At 45.4% G+C, this 21,624-nt stretch overlaps 3 protein-coding genes across 3 annotated transcripts; 2 read left to right on the top strand and 1 right to left on the bottom strand.

Moving 5' to 3' along the window:
* LOC134068863 (uncharacterized protein K02A2.6-like) lies at positions 1 to 2,899 on the top strand. Its single transcript, XM_062524650.1, has 2 exons — positions 1 to 458; positions 1,206 to 2,899. Exons 1-2 carry the CDS (start codon positions 129 to 131, stop codon positions 2,520 to 2,522), a joined length of 1,647 nt encoding a protein of 548 aa, XP_062380634.1. The 5' UTR covers positions 1 to 128; the 3' UTR covers positions 2,523 to 2,899.
* Positions 2,900 to 4,548: 1,649 nt separating this feature from the next.
* Positions 4,549 to 9,501, bottom strand: npy7r (neuropeptide Y receptor Y7). The gene is made up of 2 exons (XM_062524853.1): positions 9,382 to 9,501; positions 4,549 to 6,766 (listed from the first exon to the last, which is right to left on the bottom strand). The coding sequence occupies exon 2, from the start codon at positions 6,705 to 6,707 to the stop codon at positions 5,562 to 5,564; it is 1,146 nt and encodes a 381-aa protein (XP_062380837.1). The 5' UTR covers positions 6,708 to 6,766; positions 9,382 to 9,501; the 3' UTR covers positions 4,549 to 5,561.
* Positions 9,502 to 11,864: 2,363 nt separating this feature from the next.
* On the top strand, positions 11,865 to 21,319 carry trim105 (tripartite motif containing 105). Its single transcript, XM_062524527.1, has 7 exons — positions 11,865 to 12,027; positions 12,588 to 13,562; positions 14,769 to 14,864; positions 16,915 to 17,148; positions 18,383 to 18,402; positions 19,053 to 19,168; positions 19,983 to 21,319. Exons 2-7 carry the CDS (start codon positions 13,284 to 13,286, stop codon positions 20,534 to 20,536), a joined length of 1,299 nt encoding a protein of 432 aa, XP_062380511.1. The 5' UTR covers positions 11,865 to 12,027; positions 12,588 to 13,283; the 3' UTR covers positions 20,537 to 21,319.
* Positions 21,320 to 21,624: the final 305 nt, after the last annotated feature.

Here is a 21,624-nt window from a genome sequence, read left to right on the forward strand (position 1 = left end):
CAATTAGACTGTGCGGTGATTACAAACTTACAGTAAACCGCGTATCTTTGTTAGAGCAGTATCCAATCCCCAAAATTGAAGACCTTTTTGCCACATTATCTGGAGGGCAACAGTTTTCTAAATTGGACATGAGCCATGCATATGCCCAAATTCTTGTCGATGAGGACTCAAAGAAGTACCTTACCGTGAACACGCTCAAGGGTCTTTTCACGTACAACCGCCTACCCTACGGGGTTTCCTCTGCCCCAGCTGTGTTCCAAAGGACAATGGAGAACCTCCTGCAGGGGATACCGATGGTTGCAGTGTACCTAGACGACATCTTGGTCACAGGCGAGAATGTCCAGGCACACTTGAAGAACTTAGCTGAAGTGCTGAGTCGACTGGAGAAGGCTGGGTTACGGTTGAAGCGGACCAAATGTGAGCTGTTGAAGGACGAAGTCTGCTACCTGGGCCACAAGGTAAATGCACAGGGTTTGCAACCCATGGAGTCAAAGGTAAAGGCCATCAGGGAAGCTCCATCCCCGTCAAATATTACAGAGCTGAAAGCTTACCTGGGGCTCCTGAACTATTATAACCGTTTCTTACCAAATCTATCCACCTTGCTAGCGCCCATGCACCAGCTACTTAGGAAAGATGAGAAGTGGGTGTGGACGAACAAGCAGGAAGAGGCATTTTCTAAGTCAAAGGAGCTCCTCCAGTCAGCTAGTGTGTTAGTACACTATTCAGCAGACAGGGACCTAATCTTAGCATGTGATGCGTCCCCCTACGGAGTGGGTGCTGTGCTTTCGCACAAGATGCCTGATGGGACAGAGAAACCGCTGGGGTTTATGTCACGAACTCTGAACTCAGCTGAAAAGAGATATTCACAGTTAGACAAGGAAGGCTTAGCTGTCATTTTTGGAATACAGAGGTTCCACAAGTACTTGTACGGGCGCAAGTTCTCAATTACGACTGACCATAAGCCTTTGATTACACTTTTCCATGAGATGAAACCAGTACCCAACATGGTCTCACCCAGAATCCAGAGATGGGCAGTTCTGCTCAGAGCATATGAGTATCAGATACTCTACAAGCCGGGTAAGCTCCATGGTAACGCGGATGCACTCAGCAGACTTCCGGTGCCAACGGTGCAAAAAGAGGATGAGAAGCCTGAGCGAGTGCTGATGTTAGAACACATGGCTGATACACCAATCAATGTGTCACAGGTCAGGAAGTGGACAGCAAGAGATGTCACACTGTCTCAAGTCCACAACTACGTCCTGAGTGGATGGCCTGAGATAAAGGACCCCCAGCTCATGCCATACTACAGCAGGAAGCTGGAACTGAGTGCACAGGATGGGTGTATTCTCTGGGGAGCCAGAACAGTGATCCCACAGCAGGGACGAGTTGCCCTCCTGAAGTCACTCCACCAATCACATCCAGGCGTTTCACGCATGAAAGCTCTTGCTAGGTCATATGTATGGTGGCCACGGATGGACCAGGACATAGAGAGAGAGGTGAGCATGTGTGAGGAATGCCAACAGAATCGAAAAGCTCCACCAAATGCTCCACTGCATCCATGGGAATGGCCTGAGAGGCCATGGTCCCGCATCCACATTGATTACGCAGGGCCGTTTTTGGGAAGAATGTTTTTGATCATTGTTGATGCCCATTCAAAGTGGATCGATGTTTACCCCACAAATAGCTCCACATCGCAGATAACGATTGAAAAGCTGCGTCACTGCTTTGCTGCCCAGGGACTCCCACAGATAGTAGTGTCTGATAACGGTAGCTGTTTCACAAGCTCAGATTTTGACCAGTTTATGACACAAAACGGGATCCAGCACATAACATCTGCCCCATTTCATCCATCCTCCAATGGATTGGCAGAACGCGCCGTGCAGACTTTTAAGGAGGGGGTGAAGAAACTGAGAGGAGGCAGCATTGAGACCCGCGTTTCCAGGTTTTTATTCAGCTACCGCATCACACCCCAAGCAACAACAGGGCTGTCGCCAGCAGAAATGCTGATGAACAGAAGGCTCAGATCAGCTTTTGATCTGCTGAAGCCGGACATCAAGTCCAAAATACAACAAAGACAGTTGAAACAAAAAGAAAACCATGACAAAACAACCCGACTGAGAAGGTTCAGTCCTGGAGATGCGGTGTATACAAGGAACTATGGCCTGGGACCAAAATGGGTGCCTGCTACAGTGGAGTCACCTACAGGTCCTGTTTCATACACCGTCATTTTGGGAAACGGCCAGAGGATGAGGAGACATGTCGACCAGGTGAGGGCTCGTCATCCAGAATCCTCATCGTCACTGGACAAGCAGACAGAACCGCCGGAGGCCTGCAGCCGGGAGGATGAACCTGGAACATCAATGCATCAGCCAAATGCAGAGCCGCAGCCTCCTGATGAACAGGGGGATCAGCAGAGTGCAGTCCCGGAGAGACTGGACTTGCCTGTTAACCCACCAGCAGAGCTGCGCCGCTCTGCCAGAGAGCGTGTGTCACCGCAACACTTGGAAGACTATATTAGATAGTAGTGAGATCAGATCATGTTCGAGGAAAGGCAAGAATGCGCCTTATGATCTCACGGAAGACAGGCAGTCTACCCTGTACTTCCTTAGTTTAGTTACACACACATTTAAAAAAAAAAAAAAAAAACAACAACCTTGTATTCATGAGATTTTGTATTGTTCTGAAGTGAGATGTAGCAATGTGATTTTGTAGGTTTTCTACTAAGTAAGAACCAAGTTGGTAAGAAAATGAGTTTGCATAATGTAAGTATATGCTGTTAGCTTAACGGTGAAGGAGTGTAGTAACCTGTTGTTAATACAAGTCCACTAGGTGGCACTATAGCTAGACTATCACGAGTATTGCTGCTGTGTTAACGTGGCGACGTAGAAGAAGTTTTACCGCTGGCTGTACTGAATGTAATGTTCTACAAGTTCACCAATACACCTGTTATGATGATACCACTGTGCGTGTGTGAGTTCATGTAGTCAAGTTACTACACAGACTCATGCAGAAAGGTATTTCATCCTCCAACATTCATCATGCAATGTCCATTTAGACTGGGTAAACCCAGTCTGATCTGCCAGCGATTTCATTTCGCCCTGCAGCTCAGGCTGGAAACCTCCACATTTTTCTATCCTGCTTGTTACAAATCTGTGGGAACCAATCATTAACTGGCTTATCTACCAGGCGCACCCAGATTGGTTTGATTGGTTGAAGGACTATCCAAATGCGTACAGAGTCATTTGACCTATGCTTATTGATCACGCCTCTTGTGCAGTAGATTATACAGAGCAGATTCCCCAGACTAATGTTCAATCTTAAAAGATTGAGCTTGGTTTGGTGATAGCCATGCTAGTGTTCATTTTGATTCTGACAGAAGGCTATGGAAGGCTGCTCTCTTCATTAACCTGTCGAAAAGCAGCGATGAGCCTCTCTCAGTATCTCTACTCTCTGAAACACATTTATTCTTGGAGAAGAAACCAGAAGGATTTGAACAACTGTTTTCTTAGGTCAAACGTAAGGTTTTGTAGAAAGTGTGCATGAAAATAGGTTAGATGTGCCAACACATGGACTAAGCATTTATGCTAGGAACATAAAGTGAGAGGCTTCTACTCTCATTAGCAACACCATTTTCACAAAGCACCACTATGTCAGTGCCTTTGTTTTCTCTGTGTTGATGTGCCTGTTTATCCATTTTGAAGAGGAACACGGCATGGCTATCCAAGGTTCATGCCTCTCCCAATCCTAACTGCAATTTGTAGTTTTCCATCTTGACCAATAGGTGGCAGAAGGTCATCAGATATGTGCACCATGATGGCATCCACTCAACACACAAAATTGCATTACTTGAGCTTATGTCACCATTTTTCAGAGCCTCGCAATTTACACTTGACACGTGGGAGACACATGAGAGAACTTCACTAATATCGTTTCCGCTGAAGCAGGCGGAAAATAGGTCCCGGAGGCGTATTCTAACACCTACTGTGTTTAATCTAAAGAAAGGCCGAGTCTGTGAAGGACAGAGTAGCATTCCTTCTTGCCTTTATTCCACAAACATTCCTGACTCCGAACTATAGGTGCATGATGCCGGAGCTCACACTGTTTCTTATGACTTATTCAATGCGAGTGAATGAATGGTTAATACGGTTTGGGTCGCTATGAGCACTACCGTCTCACAATGCCCACAAGGCTCTCCTCTCTCTCCCCTGCCGTGCGTACCGTGCCACTACACATCAGTGACAGCCTCGCGGAGTCACTAACTGGCTGCCAAACATCTTCTTATCCTCCAACAGCCACTGCGCTGGCAGTAAATAATGCAGGGCTCCTGTTTTGGAAGTAATTACTGCTTTGTTTTAGCTTCCACTTCAGCAGTGTGGGAGTAGGTGAAGACACAAACAAACACACACACACACACACACACACACACACACACACACAAAGCACACACACACTTTTCTTGCATTCCTTGCGTAATGTTGTTATTAGTGGCTACATAACCAAGTAAGAGGTGTTTTTGGTGTTATTTTATATCAACTTGGTTTATTTAGATCACACAGACAGCTGGGAGGGCACATGGAGGAATGCTTCACAATAAAGAGATATATAACACAGAGGCACATGTTGTTTCCTCCAGCAGATGACACGCACGCACGCACACACACACACACACACACACACACACACACACACGTGCGCGCGCGCACACACACAGAGAGATCAGAGAGCGATTTGATGACATTCATAAGAAGATATAGTCAATTTGTCAGATCCTGTCACTGCCACCACAGCAGTCTCATCACATTTGATATGCTGAACAGAGCCACACATGAGGCATTATTCAGCTCCCTGACTGAAGAACACACACAACTGTAACGTTAAAATACAACATATTTATAGATATATTCATATTTATATAGATATCTGTGCATTTCTCTTGTGTTTGCACGTCTGCCATCAATGCATTAAATGTACCATACTGTATATAAATGAATGCACGTGCAATATCTTGATATTATAGAATGATTTTTTAGCGGCAGTTTATTGGATTTGGCAGAACGTTGTACCATTTAATGATGATTTTATTACATTATGGTTAGAATGATTAGAAATCCAAATAGGTGTTGTCTTCCGTCCCATAATTGAACTTGGAACTAGAATATAGGCAACACAAAAATTCATATTCTGCCAATACACCAGAATTGAACCCCAGTGTGTATTTTTTTCTGTTAGACTGCACCTCCTTTGAGGCAGACAAACTCTAAAATGTACACCTTGTACACAAAATGACAGCATATCCCCTCAAGTACCTACTGGCATGGAAATTAAACGATTTGTTGTGTAACGAGGAAGATGCTTCCCCTCCAAGTTAGACAATTAGCTGTAGACAGCTTGTTGCCAACACACACAGCTGCTCATTCATTCTTTATATGCCTTTGATGCCAAGAGGGTACCTTCAGCAAACTCACAGACCATATGGCACTTGCTCAAAAATAAATAGCCCTACTTGGCACCCTCCATAGGTGCTTCCACACGTTGGAAGTTCACGACGAGTTCAGCCGTTTTCACACGGGAGTTGGCCGGTGGCCGCCGTGGCGGCCTCCGTGGTGCCCGTTCACAATCAGGCCCCTCTGCGAGCGGGTCTTGAAGGACCCCTCTGGGTGGATGGTGTCGGGCTTGTGCTCGCAGCGGAAGAACATGAGGAAGCCGTTGCGGTAGTTCTTGTTCATCCACCCGTAGAGCACCGGGTTGGTGAAGGTGGAGCACATGGCCACGATGTGGAAGATGGTGTAGAGCAGCTTGTACTCCTTGAAGCGCAGCAGCAGGTCCAGGTCGCTGGCCAGCTGGAAGACGTGGAAGGGCAGCCAGCACAGGGCGAACACCAGCACCACCAGCACCAACATCTTGGTGGTCTTCCGGCGGCGGTGGAGGCTGTCGCCGCGGCTGGACGGGCTGACGTGGTTGCGCAGCTTGGCCCAGATGCACACGTAGGCGTAGCTGATGACGCCCAGCGGGATGACGTACTGCACCAGCAGCATGGCCAGCGAGTAGATGACGGCGTCGCGGTTGGTGCCGTTGGGCCACTTCTCCGAGCACACGGCCATGCGCAGGCCGATGGAGGGGATCTCCACGCGCCGGTACTCCCGGAAGATGGCCAGCGGGCCGGCCAGCACGGCCGACGCCGCCCACGTCAGCCCGATGATGGCGAAGCTGGTGCGCCGCGACAGCCGCCGCTCCAGGTGGAAGACGATGCAGCGGTAGCGCTCCAGCGCGATGACGGTCAGCGTCAGGATGGACACGTGGACGCTCAGGCCCTGCGCGTACGGCACCAGGTGGCACAGCACCGCGCCGAACTTCCACTCGTCCAGCAGCGTGTACGCCAGCGTGAACGGCAGGCAGATGGTGTCCACCATCAGGTCGGCCAGCGCCAGGTTGGCGATGAAGTAGTTGGTGACGGTGCGCATGTTCTTGTAGAGGATGATCATGTAGATGACCAGCGTGTTGCCCACCAGGCCCAGGACGATGATGAGCGAGTAGGCCGCGATCAGCGCCACCTGGACGAGCAGGAGCTTGGTGATGTCGTCGCTGAAGGTGGGCCTGATGAGATCCTGGCTGTCGTTGCCCAAAAAGAACTCTCCGTAGCGGGAGAGGTTGTTGTCCCATCTCACCTGGCCTGGATCCGTGTTGTTGACCAAATCCAAAGGGCTCATTTTTGGGTCGCGTTGTGTGCACCTGGGTACGTCAAACGAACTTGCGCTGCAGTTTCCTGCTGAAAAAAAAGATAAATAAAAAATGTAGCATTAATAATCTTCTCACATTTTTGTTAGAGGCTTTACTATTGTTGTAATGGCTGGTACAGTGTTTTGTTCTTTTTTTCCCCTCAGAATAGAACATGGGATGGCGGTTAATTGGGTCCATAGAGACATACATAAGCTTAACCCACATCTTTTTTTGTTTATTTTGCTAAAAGGAAGCGTATAGCAAGTGAGCTCTTTGTTATTCAGTCCATCAACATGCTAGATGCACATCTGAGCACACCTTCATGGTTATGTTCTCCTAAATAGGAGACAGGGGATTTGCTGACGCACACCTACTATGTTTTTTTTTTTTTTTTTAATCTTTATCATGGCTAACACTTCAGGCTTTGGTTACACTGTTGGAAGGCTAGAAAAATAAGAGGTATTTGATCACTGGCTGACAAAAAAACAAGGTCTGGTGTGATATTTTTATCCCACTGAAAAAAAGCATAGCTCAAACATACAGTATGTCGCACAGCAGCAGCATGGGAACTCATTTCGAGGAAAAAAAGTATGTGAGGCAGAATGGCAAAAGCCTCTGACTGTGGGGCCAAATGGAATGGGATGGCTCAAATGGAAATGGGGTGGCTCCATCATGGCCCAATGTTTTTTTCATCCTTTTCCCATGAATCTTTAATTGATGCATGACTTCCAGGTACGTCACCCCCCCTCCACCTCCCCATGGTGTGGCTTCAGACCTGTGAGGTGAATTTGAAGTGCGTTCTGTCAGGATGGGTCTTTCTCCAGCTGAGAAGGAATTAACTCTGAAGCAGCTGAGCGGCTTACTGTGACGGAGGAAGGAGGAGAGCTGGAGAATTGGGGGAGAAGCACCTCTGCGCTGTGGGATACGAGCGTACTGCACACAATGAGTGGACTGTGATAATGAGCAGTTGGGGGGGGGGTTTGTTTGTTTTGTTTTGTAGTTTTTTTTATTTTTAAAGTGGTCAGGGGGTGTAGGACAGGCTGGATCTGGCAAAGCCATTAAAGTTGTGCCATCCTTCCCCTCTCATCAGGTTTTGTTTTCGTTTCAAATTAATCGTGAACGATTGCACTTGAATTAAGCATTTAAGCGAGAAGACACAAGATATTTACTCTCATGGCCAGCCTGTTTGTTTATATGAGCAGTAAATATTTGTGATGATGGGCAATTGGATTCCCAAGAAATTGCAAAAGAAGGTTAATGAGTTTTACTCCGTGGGGCACCACAGCAGGGTGAGGGCTATAAATCAATTATTATTATTATGGCATTTCAAATCTAGACTCCAGCAACACCATTCAATACTTTTTATGGAAAGGAGTTGGCTTGGAACAATATCACAGCCATATAGGCAATCACATTGCCATTGAAATAACTCACAGCTGATCTAATATATGAAGGGTCATCTTCTGCCTGAGGAACCGAACCAGGACTCTGTCCAATAAAGTTTCAAAAGACCCAAAGGACTATATTTTGCGGAGTAATGTGCTCTTATATAAAGGCAGTATGAGTCATTATTATTTTTTGGGTGCCTGGAGGGACATCTATACACACTCAGGAGAGATGATTAAGCTGAGGTTTGCGTTTGAAGCTACCTCACTATTCTTGCACAAAAAGCACTTACAACCATTTGTTGCCATGCAGCAGGTACTTTGCAGGCAATTACATTGTCATATTTGTCAATACTAATTGTTGGTCTCCCGTAACAACCCGAACCATAGGAACAGTCCGTTTGTGGATGATAGTGCAATGGAGCATTCATACAAAGGCTAAAGGTTTACTTTATCTTCAACAAAAATATTTGTCATAATGACTTGCTAGCAGCACATGTCTCCAAGCATTCCGTGTGCCACTGTGTTTCACTCCAAATTCCGTGAAGAAGCGTTTGGGGAAACTCGAAGAGCCTATATGAATACTTTATATAAGCCCACCATCCAGACATTTCCCCAGTCGCTGCGACATCAGCTTTCAGTCTCTCGGATGCTGAATGTTCTCAGTGATACAGTCCTCTCTGAAAGGTTAGCTCCCCGAAGACCGACGATATTCACTTAATTCACCAGGTCATCGACAACATCCGAAATGTGTCTGGCAACGGTCAGGAGGTGCGAGACCATCTTTTTGCCTTGAAAGTTATTCTCAGTGGGGTGCTTTAGATTGCTTTTAACTATTGCATCATGAAATCACTTGGTCAATATAAAAATAACTGAACATTTCTCGACAGTCGATACAGGAGGAGAGAAACTGACCAAGACAATGGCAATTGCCTCTTACAATTAGCTGCAAGCAGATGCACAAACTCAGATTAAAGCATGAATTGAATGAATGCAAAGCATGAACATGAATTTCGGAGGTTTATTAAATGCAAACTTCAACTGAGCAACTTTCATCAATGATGTAACATATATTAGGCTACTATTCAACGTGTAAGTTTTAAAATTAGTGTAACTGATGAAGTGCATGCATTACCTTATTTTTTGTTTGTTTTGTATCAAATTGAATTGTTCTAAGAAGATTAACATAATTTCATGATGACTGTATGACGGGAAAAAATGCTCATGGTAACGCCATGCACATTTGCCATGTGAACCCCACCTCCTTTTGTCAACTCACCTCCTTTTAGTTGATGTCTATTGACGATATTGGAGGGATGCGTAAAGCATTACGTTTGGAAAGACGGCATGTTCCCTCGTTGTCTCCGTGGCAGTGGTGTTACCGGCGTGAGCGAAGGTGGGTTTGTGGCCGCGCACGGCGCAGATGAGTTGCGAAGGATGCTGTGGGATAGGCGGCAGTCAGAGGAAGCGCATTGGCTCCCCTGTATATCGCAGATGCAATTGTGTCATAATTGCCCCAATAAATATCCGGTGTACTGACTTGTCGGAGCCGATGCCTGCTGCTTTTGTGCGTCTTATTGATTGGCATGTCCTAGTGCCTCATCAACCCCCTCCCTCAAACATTATTATTGTTATATATTCAATCTTAAAATGGATATTAATTAAAGGAACAAAACAACACAGGGGGAGGGGTGAAGAATTCACTTTACAGCTTACCCAATTATGAAAATGATCTGTAAAGTTTATCTTTCAGCAATAGCCAATACGCACATAGCGTAGCCTATATGGAGAGATTGCGCACAAAACATATGACCTTAGCACATACAGCAATGTAATATAGGCTACGTCCACCTACATAGTTTTTATTATGGACAGATTGCCCAATGAATTATTGTCAACTTCTTAGGCAATATAAATGGCTGAGATGGTCCATCCCTCCTCCTCGTTCTCCTCAGAGGGAAATGAAACAAGAACACAAACAAAAAAAGATTTTCTCTCTTTATGACAGTATCATGAAATAAATCTAATTTGTACATGACCTGAGGATCAGCCAGCCCCCTTTTAAACCATAAAACGCCTGATTTCGTCTGATAAACTGTTTACATTTACGCTGTAGCCTAGTGATGCCTCTCTCATAGCCATTGTCTTGTGCGTGAGCTATCAGCTTACGGCTATACTAAATTATACTGCAGTGTGAATTTGCAACTGGCCAGGGAAAATAAAATCTGTTTTGTTCTGATCTGCGTGCCGTTTCCCCAGTGATGTCAGCATCCTTAAGAGGAGACACAAAAGGATAAGGTTTCCATAGGGTTGTTATAGCACAGCTTTTGTTGACCTCATAACACCTCAGGCTATCTCAGTGGCCAATCTGTCTAATAGGCAAGCACGTAGCCTATAGAATGTACTGTTCCAAAGTCTGATGCAATCAATACGTAAATGACTCAGTCAACAGAGGTGTAAAAGTCTGGCTTCAGAAAGCAAAAGTCCTGACACATATTTGCTCCAACCATTCAATAAACCAGGTGATTCAAATTGGCACAACTCCTCAGCCAGGTAGATGAGATAACCAGCGAAATAACGTGTTAAATTCACAGGTAGATGGTAGGACTTTTACTCTCTGATGCCGGACTATGCACCTCTGCCAGTCAATGAACTAACTCATCTATCTTTCTGTATGTCTCTCATTTTCCATGTGAAATGTTGTCCAGCATGTGATCACTGGTGTCAAAGAGGAGAGCAGACACACACGCTATAGGGAACCTGAGGATCAAATGTCACATCTGGTGGAGGAGAGGAGGGGTCACTGCCCTCACCTACAGTACAAACCCAGCAGGCTGCAGAGACAACCCCAACAAAAATGACCCCCCAACCTAAAGTTGTGGAGAACCTGTGGATCCAAATGAGGAACAAACATTCCGTCACCTTTCCCATACTGAGGCGATGCACACAATAGAGCTTTCTGCTTGAACACACTCCTCTAGTGTGGCACAGGTGCGTGTTCTGCTGAGGACAGCGTTTGTCCGTAGGCATGAATCCATTATGTGGGGAAAAGGTACAGCCTCACTTCTAAGGCCACTCATTTTCATTTTGTCATCACTATGTTGACCTGTGATTCCTTCTTCCTCTTTCGCGGTCTTTAGTTTAAAGTTTCTGTTCAAACAATAGTTGCCCCCTTGTCCTCATCCTCGCCATTATGATTCATCACCAGCAACATCATCATCAGCATCATCATCATCATCAGCAGCAGCAGCAGCACCATCATCAATGTCATTCTCATTTTCTATTTTCCAACAAGCTCATCTCACTCATAATATCTCAATTATCTTCAGCATCATTTCCACAATTATGGCTCATCATCTCATATCATCCGTCTAATTACTGACATGACAGTATTATTTTCCGGCACAATGATCCTATTATTTTAAACACAATATTAACTGACACTGTGTGTCCCTGTAGTTTATATGTCACACCAGTCACTTGGCCTGACTTTTCAATTTCACACAATTTCAAAGCTGCACAGCTTTGTTCATTGCAATCTCATTATACAGATATGGGTCTGTAAGTGTATTGCCTACAGTATGTCCTACTTCAACACGACCACACACTGCCCTGCTGAGTTTCAATAGATTTTTTTTTTTTTTTTTTAAATGGTCATCTGACTGATACTGCGGTTTAGTCACTTGCTTGGAGATTCATGCAGTCAGCATTGATCAAACTGGAAGGGAAAACATCATCCACTAATTTGAGAATAGAGGGTGATTTGCAGAAGTGAATCAGAATTCAACAACAGGATGCGTGTTAGGCACAGGCTCAGCAGTGTGCTGTTCAAATGGATATTTCCATTTCTTCAAAACCATGAGGAGTCGTGTTTAATTCATTTTGTCCCTATTCTCCAGGAAGGCTGATCGGGCAACCCATAGAGGTAGGCCAGTATTATTTTGATTATTGCCCTCTATGTGCTGAATGTAGGAACTGTTTCCTTTTTTGTCCAATAGGCTTATATAGTCCGACTGAATGAAAGGCCTGAGAAAGAGCCATTCAAAATGTCCCAGGCTGAGTTGAGATTGAAATGTCACAGCCTTTGTTTATTGATGGTGAGGCTATGTCAGTTGTGGAAGGCATAGGCTATAGCAAGAGGGGTTTGGAGAATCAAAATCGTGGCAGTCTCTATATTGAAAAGTATTTGAATGGCACAGTCTTTGATTGTTGGTCAATGGCTTTGAATCTCCTAAATTGATAATTAAAAAGAAAAACATAGTTGCCATTATGGATGGACCATTCAGTCCATACTGTTTAATGTTGCCGAATGATCAACTCTGTCACCTTTGCCATAGGCCTATGTCAACACTCAATGGAACACAGTGTTCTGTTGACTGTGGAGTACTGAGCATGTTACATAATTCGAACCAATCAGCGAAAGCGTCACATACTGTTCTTCCGCAATGTAGCCAACATGTGTGAATGAATGCTTGCGCTTTGCAGGAATGAAGCCCACCGGATAAAACGCGTTTCACTGCTGTTTCGCTGTCTATGTTCAGACAATTTTAGAGGTATGTAGCAGAATTATTTACACATGTTTCTCTTTAGCATTAATCGTTCGATATTGTAGTTCCGTTCAAACAGCTTGTTGAGCTAGCTCCTCTTACAGCTAGCTCGCTAAGTAGCCTAGATAGCACACTGCTATGTTTACAAACAGCAGGGGAGGAGAGGAGGCAGGCAGGTTCTTCTGCTGATATTTCTGATGTTAGATGTAATGACAGCAGTGGCTGAACCGAACGAGCAACGTTTCATGTTCGAAATAGATCAACAATACTTATTAAAAGTCTGTAAAGACACTCTTAGTTGTTGTGCTAAATTGCTTTGTTGATCTTATAGGTCCAAGTCCAAACAATAATATTCTTCTCGCAATGCAATGTAATAGGAGAGGAGTAGACGTGCCAGCTAATTGTAAGGAAGTGTTAACTGATAACTAGGCCTAGCTGGTCTAGGAAACGATCAAGAATGATCAAGAATGGTCAAGGAATGGTCAAGCGACTGACCCAAGCCCTGACACGTGATGTGTGCTGTTCTTATGACTCTTGCGACAGAATTTGAACTGTGAAGTGGAAGCGAAACGAAAAGACACCAAAGCCCGTCTACGGATTGTTAGACATTTCTCTGAGGACATCAGAAGAAGCTATGGCGGCGTCAAATAAGAAAGGGATGAATCTGCGCGAAGACCTCACTTGTGCCATATGCTGCGACCTCTTCAGAGACCCGGTGATGCTCGGTTGTATGCACCACTTCTGCAAGCGCTGCATATCAACCTACTGGAAAAGTATCCGGGGGGGACCTGTTCCATGTCCTCAGTGTCGCCAGGAGTTCCCCAGTCGACAGTTTCAAACCAACTATTTAGTGGCTGGTCTTGTGGATAAAGTGCGCGCCAGCTCTAACGACGGTTATGTGAAGAATGTTGAGGTAAATAAATATTTTGTTACATCAAGTGACATTGTAGGCTTTCTATACATTCCCACACAGTGGCTCTATCTTGGATTCCAGAATTAGGTTAATCTGTCACTCCCCCTAATGTTGCCAGACTAGTCTAAAGGGTTTTTGGAAACACTGACACAAAATTAAACGCCTTGTGAGATTTAAACCAGAATTAAACCTACACATCTACCATTATGAAGTGTTAGTACCCATGTCCAAGTGAAGTAGGCTAATCAAAAATGACTGGGTCATAGGCCTACAGTATAAGCCCTTTATAGGGGGGAGGCAGAGAGGGGGGGACTTTAGAAATGCAGAAGTAAATCATGTTTTTCACGGTCATAACCAAGAGTTTTCTGCGACCACAATGCAACTGGACACAGCTATTCCCACTTCTGATTACTGCTGTGATAAAATCTCCCTTGACCTTAATTTAGGGCAATTTTGTCATGACCGTGCAGTTGGGACAGACATTTGTCACTGGTATGATTATTGACTGTCATCAAACTCAAAAACCCCGGCAATCATTCCCATTTGCAACCTCATGTAAAGTATGGTTTTGAGTGTTCTGCAGTGTCAGCACAGACATGATCGCAAGGCTCATCCAGATTTTAATACTTGTTAACTTGTAAAGTTGTAATGTTTAGAAGTAAGGTAAATCCTGTCCAATGGGACTGGCCTTTGAGGCCAATTCAAATAGTTACACTGGCTCAGCCTTCAAGGACTTTTTGAAGACTTCAAGGACATAAAGAGTCTGGGGAAATCCCTTGGCATGAAAAATTATACCGTACCTTAATTCAGATAGATTTTATTGTCTGCCTTGACAGATTTACTAATCAGAATGAAACACCAGGCTTCAACTATGCATTATTTAAACTAAGTCCTGCCTGGATCATGTTAATTTATTAACTTGAAGTAAAGATTGTATTGACAAAGGTTTAAAATATCTGGAAAACAAAACACCAACCGTTCTAATTTATTTCAGTTTATTTTAGGGTGTAAAAGGCTCTGTAGCTGCAATTTCATATATATATATATATATACTGTATATATATATACATATATATATATATATATATATATATATATATATATATATATATTTGGCAGGGATTTCCATGAATATGTTTTGTTTTTTTCTCACGTAAAGTAATATAAATGTATTTTTATAAAATAAATTACGTTTTTCTTTTCCAGAAACAACTGAAAGAGACTCTTGAGTCCCACCGCTCAAAAAAAGAGGAGTACATCAACATGATCCGCAAAGACAAAGAGCAGGTTGACACACTAAAGGTTGGTTGTGTGTGTGTGTGTGTGTGTGTGTGTGTGTGTCTGTCTGTGTGTGCTCAAAACAGGAGTGTAATGTATCCCCAGTGTTCCGCCATCATTGTTCCTATAGGATTTGGCCAAAAGAAAGGAAATTCTATTATGTTTGTGTAATGCCTCACTCCAATGACCTTGTCATAGAGACACTTTCCAGAGACCCAGAACCCCCTAGAAGAGGAATCATAAACGTAAGGATTGTGGTTTGGCCACCTATGATGCTAACTAACCTCATGTTATTCTTACGCTAATTTGTGCCTAAGGAGTCATTCAGAGGTCTGCGCAAAGACTTGTGCAAGCTAAACATGGACATAAGATCCATCTTACTTTGGCTAAATCTATATGCCTTTTTCAAACACCATGGAGGCAAATGGTCTGTGGCGAGATTCATCGTAAGCACAGCAGGCTAGCAGGCAGGTCTATATGTCTAAGTATATATATATGTATCAGTGTTTTAATGATGTAAATATCTCCAGTACTTCTGCACAGAATACATTTATGCTTTTTATATTCTTGCCATTTTCCACGTTTTTTTTTCTTTTGATACACGGAAAAAGACCTTACAGAGGGACTGGAATGAGATACTTGGAAATGGTGTTGTAGATGCATTTGAGCACAGAGTCATGAATCTTTCAAAGTGAACTCCATCCATTTTGAAACATTTCAGAATAATTCATTCTTTAAAAGGTATTTTTAGTCAAAGATGACCAGCGTTGGTGTCTCTTACAGTAGCAGAGGTCGGATCTCGATTATAACTGTAAGCTTTGTAGGAAGGTATGTTATTAAACTGTTGTATACATCATCACCTGCTGATATTTATATTGTTTAAAATAGTCATTGGCATAATGTATTCTTCACTTGTATATTATGTGAAAAGAGAGATCTAGAATATGTGAGAGTAAGAGTACTGACAGAGAAAGAGACAGTATCCCCCCGTTTATTCTACTGTCTTGTGGACAACCGGTGATGAAGAGGTTTGCATTTGTCAAACGTAAGTGTCTGGAAGGGAACTCAGAGGTCGGAGGTCACCATACTTGAGCTGGTAGTGAGCCATAATAAACAAACAAACAAACAAACAAACAGAAACAAACAAAAACAAACAACACACGCTGTGCATGCTGCTGATGCTTTCTTCACTGGATGCAAGTTGAATAGAAATGGATGTATTGGGCATGTAATAGCAGGTGTTTTATTTCCTATGAAAGAGCAGAGGAGTGCTATTCTGGCGCCATCACAAAGATATTACAGTACGTGGATAAACAGATCTGGCTAATGGCTGTAGGGCAGAGCAGGCGGACCAGCGATTTTCATGTATAAACCACCATTTCAGAATAATGGTCCATTTACTGTATGGTTGTGTACAAATACAATGCACTACCCTTTTTTGCTGAAAGGAAGAGTGTAGGTGTAGCCCTTTGTAGTGAGAGCAGAAAAGAAAGTCTAACACATTGGCGTCATACTGTAGCTTCAACAAAAGGTACGGCATGTTACCGTATAGCCTGCGGACGAAGCCCTTCACACAAGAAAGTCCTTGTCTGTGCGACATCTCCCCGATTGCAATGTGGTGAGTGTCGGCAGACTCGGCACAGAGTAGAGTGCCGTGTTGTCTGGCAGGTGAGTAGCTTTGCATCGTAGCAAGCTAGACGTTGTTAACCTGTCAGCCATCCAGGAGTGGAGCAGGCACCAGTGCGAGCGTTGCCACTGTCTGGCATCCCATCTGACGATTTTTCTAAAAGCCCAGTCACTGTTTTTTTTGCTTTGTTTTGTTTTTCGTCTCGCTGATATGGGGGAGGGGAAAATGTGTCGATTGTGTCCCTTAGATGTGCAGAACCTTTCAGATGTGCTCAGATCTTCCTGTCTCTCTCTCTTCCTTTCCTGCCCTCCCCCCACAACCACACACACACACACACACACACACACACACACACACACACACACACACACACACACACACACACACACACACACACACACACACACACACACGCACGCACACACACACCTCCTTCACCCCTGACAGAAAGTGGGCTCCGAGCTTCAGGAGCGCATCCAGGCCGACTTCCAGGCTCTGCACGGCTTCCTGCTGGAGGAGGAGGCCTGCCTGCTGGAGCAGCTGCGGCGCGAGCAGCAGGACTGGGAGCAGGCGCTGCAGCGCCACCTGGAGGCCCTCACGGGCGCCCTCAGGGACGCCGAGCAGACCGTGGGCGCCCTGCAGCAGGCCATGGACGCCAGGGACCACAGCGTCCTCGTAGAGGTGACGACGACGACTCCTCCTCGAGCTCCTGCTTGACTGCGGCTGCTCTCATTTGTTACATAGTTATTTATTTATTTTGGTGGTGGGGGTTGTCTTTATGTCGATGGGACAGTTTAGAATGACAGGAGGTGAGTGGGAAAGAGAGAAGGGGTATTATCGGGAAATCACCACCAGTCCCTGTGGGCATGATTGTGGTGCAGGTCCTGCCGCCACTTGCGTCATCATGCCTGCCTCTTTGTTTTTTTTATTTTTATTATTTTATTTTTTTTTTTAGACGAGATTTGTTACAGCTAGCTAAATCACAGCTGTGATGTGATGTTGGCACGTGCTGATATATGATCCGCTGAAATGCCCTTATGTGACAATACATCTTTATTTAGTCATGTGCTGATGACATAGCTCATGTTTACCCTACAGTCGCTGTCAACATGACGTGATGGCGAAGGCATGTTATACAAATGGGGCACAGTGGAACGCAATGTAGCGGGGGAAAACAAATAGGTTTTCAGCTCCATAGATCCATAGTGATGGTTCTACTACAGCACACGTAAGGGGCCTGGAGGCTGGTTTGCTGAATGGCTCCAAATGAGCGGCCATGTTGGCAGCTTTAGTCCTATTAGCATGACTTATGTTCGGACAAGGTGTTTGCTGAGGGCCAGTCTCAGGTAATAACATTATTTAAGATGTGCTATATGGCCCTGCCGCAAGATTAATAATTCCACGAAAAACGGCGGGCCGTGGGCGAAAGAAAACGGGCGAAAGGTTAATCTAGGTGTCAGCATGTCTACATCCATGCTTTCTTTTTCTAGTCATCTGCGCCAGTAATTCTGTCATGCGGCGCGGGCATATTAGATGTCAGCCACTGCGGTGTTCTCATTAGCACAAGGACATGTTCTGTCAGTGATGAGCCCGCTTATACTGTATATATTAAAATAAAGGTAGCCGAGGAAGTGAGTCTTATTTGAATATCAAAGAATTACAGAGGATCTGATCTACTTTACGCACGCACACGCGCGCACACACACACACACACACACACACACACACACACACACACACACACACACAGTCTTTTCAGTCCCAGCTCGATCTAGGAAATGGACTGAGCATGTTCAACTCAGGTTCACTTGGTATAGTAGTAGATTATTCTGGAACGTATGAAGTCAACTCTTCATGTCAGTAACACCCTTCTACCCCTGTCTCCCTTTTCCCTTTTCTCTCTGTCCAATTCCAGCTCCCAGATTTGAATTGCAGGTGAGTGGCTGAACGTCTGACTCTGTAATATCACATTGGTACCACAAACACATGCCTCAGAAGAGCAATAGTGTCACGCTGACAAATTTGCTGAGTTGAATTCGCTTCCTAGTATGTGTACTGTATGTGTGTGTGTGTGTGTGTGTGTGTGTGTGTGTGGGGGGGGGGGGGGGGTAGCAGGGTCAGGGGCTGGTGGGCTGGTGGGTCTCCCCCCCCCCCCCCCAGGAAAGAATCCCTGTGCCAGTAGTTTAATGAAAACCGGTGCAGCACCGACCACATTGCCAGGGCCTTATGACTGTATTCGCATGCCTAGCCTATCAATCATCGAGGCATGTCTCTCCGCTATCTGAGCTGAATACCAAAGCCCATATAGCTTTCAGCAGTGGAGCAAAACATCAGCCACACACTGGCTGGGCGGAGGACGAACAAAAAAACAACAACCTCCTGTTGAAGAGATGTTTTTCTTTTCTTCAGCCTCAGATAGTTTTTTTTTTTTTTTTTTGAACACGCGCAAACTTCAAGAGATGTGTTTTTTTTTGCCTTGGCATGAGTCAGAATGTTTTTGCATTCGAGGCAGGGCTTTAGTTCACAATCACTTTCATCTCACATTGACATAAATAATTAAAGGATATTTTCTGCCTTCACTCCAGATCATCAGCACAAGTCACTAAAGGGCCAGATTTCGACAGTAATGTTTTCAGCAGCAAGTATGCGGCTCCGATACAGTACATCACCTGGAGGAAGATGTTCCAGGTCCTGAAGCCAGGTAATTGCCTTTCGCTTTTCAAACACGCACACACTGTCTTTTTCTCAGTGGGTAGGACTTATTGAAAGCAATAAAAAAAAAATGCCCACATCACTTTTCCGTACTTATATCTGCAGACATCTGTAAGGCATATTTTCCCTTCAGCGGGAAAGAAAAGTTGTAGAGTTCCAACGAGCCACAACGAGCCACAGAGTTATTAGAGGGCACCTGTTTTTCATGACGAACAGAGGACTGCATATATTAAAGAATTATTCTACGGAGTTCTCATATTATTAGACACACACACACACACACACACACACACACATACAAACACACTGCCATACATACAGACACGACAGAAACATACCAGCCACCTGTTTTTCATGACGAACAGAGGAATGCATATATTAAAGAATTATTCAACAGAGTTCTCATATTATTAGACACACACACACACACACGCACACACACGCACAAACACACTGCCATACATACAGACACGACAGAAACATACCAGCCACCTGTTTTTCATGACGAACAGAGGAATGCATATATTAAAGAATTATTCAACAGAGTTCTCATATTATTAGACACACACACACACACACACGCACACACACGCACAAACACACTGCCATACATACAGCCACGACAGAAACATACCAGCCACCTGTTTTTCATGACAAACAGAGGAATGCATATATTAAAGAATTATCCAACGGAGTTCTCATATTATTAGACACACACACACACACACACACACACACACACACACACTGCCCTACATACAGACACAACACACACATTATTAATCAGCGTCTGTCCCCCCAAGGCCCGGCGCCGGTGACCTTTGACGAGGACACGGCCCACCCCAGCCTGCTGCTGTCGCGGGACAAGACGTCGGTGGTGGAGCTGGAGGAGATCCAGCCGTACCCGCCGCACCCCAAGCGCTTCGTCCAGTGCGTCAACGTGCTGGGCGCCCAGGCCTTCTCGTCGGGCCGCCACTACTGGGAGGTGGCGGTGGGCGCCAAGCCCAAGTGGGACCTGGGGGTGGCGCTGGAGAGCGTGGACCGGCGGGCGCGGGTCAAGCTGTGCCCGGAGAACGGCTACTGGACGCTGCGGCTGCGCGGCGGCAGCCAGTACTCGGCCGGCACGCAGCCGTGGACGCCGCTGCGGCTGGCGGAGCGTCCGCGGCGCGTGGGCGTGCTCCTGGACTGCGACGAGCGGCGCGTGGCCTTCTACGACGCCGCCCACATGACCCTGCTGCACGCGTTCGCCGACGGGCCGCGGGGGAGGGCGCTGGCGTTCGTGAGCACGTGCGTGACCGAGGCGGGCCAGCGGCCGCAGCCCATGCGCTTCGTCCACCTCCCCGCCGACTTCCTGTGAGGAGCGTCGCTTAGCCTAGCGCGCCTTCAGAGGGGGGGGAAGCGTTTTCGAGTCTTCTGGACTATTACTGTTCCTATTACTGTACACAACTCCTATACTGTAAAAGTACCAATAGTTTCTGCAATTGAGTTCTGCAATTGATGGTGCCTTGGATGTGTGTGTGTGTGTGTGTGTGTGTGTGTGTGTGTGTGTGTGTGTGTGTGTGTGTGTGTGTGTGTGTGTGTGTGTGTGTGTGTGTGTGTGTCTGTGTCTGTGTCTGTGTCTGTCTCTGTGTCTCTGTGTCTCTGTGTCTCTGTGTCTCTGTGTGTCTGTGTGTCTGTGTGTCTGTGTGTCTGTGTCTGTGTCTGTGTCTGTGTCTGTGTCTGTGTCTGTGTCTGTTTGTGTGTGTGTGTGTGTGTGTGTGAGACAGGGAGAGACAATGGGGAAGTGTCATTGGTGCCAAAGCGTTTGCGTTGACAATTGCAACACAATCAAAGATTCAGTGTTGTCTGCGTCTTTCTCTGTTCATATCTGTATCTGCAGTCTGATTGGTATGCTATATCGAGCTTTTGAGCACTTCTGAATGCAACAAATCACTTTCTGTATCTAGGGCATGAAGCCACACCATAGAAATGAATTGATGCCAAGTCTTTACTTCTGATGAGCTGTACAAGTTGTGATTAATACACTAGCAGGATTTGGTTTGTTTTTACTTTTTTTGGTTTGTTTTTTTGTCTAACTAGTAGTGCCTCTTTTTAATATTGTTTGCAACAAACACTTCCAATAAAGCCAAGTCAATTCACATTCAGGATCAAGCTGTTATTTCGTGTATTTGTATGCGCTTTTTGGGTTTTGCTTTGATAAGGGTCGTGGGTGTTTGTGGGTCACTGCACTGGCAAAAAATGGCAGGAAATTGGAAGTTTACTGCCGTGTTACTCCCGTGCTCTCCAGCTTTCCACTACAGCCACCTCCAGCTCTGTCTGCACCACACACCACACGCCACGCTGCACATCATCGGTAGCCCCCGACAACCGCCGCCGCATTGCCCACGGCCGATGCCAAACGAGCTGCAGCACACTGCAGGGCACATTCCTCCGTCCTATCACATC

Source organism: Sardina pilchardus, chromosome 21 (assembly GCF_963854185.1).
Source record: "Sardina pilchardus chromosome 21, fSarPil1.1, whole genome shotgun sequence".
In the NCBI taxonomy this organism is placed as follows: domain Eukaryota; kingdom Metazoa; phylum Chordata; class Actinopteri; order Clupeiformes; family Clupeidae; genus Sardina; species Sardina pilchardus.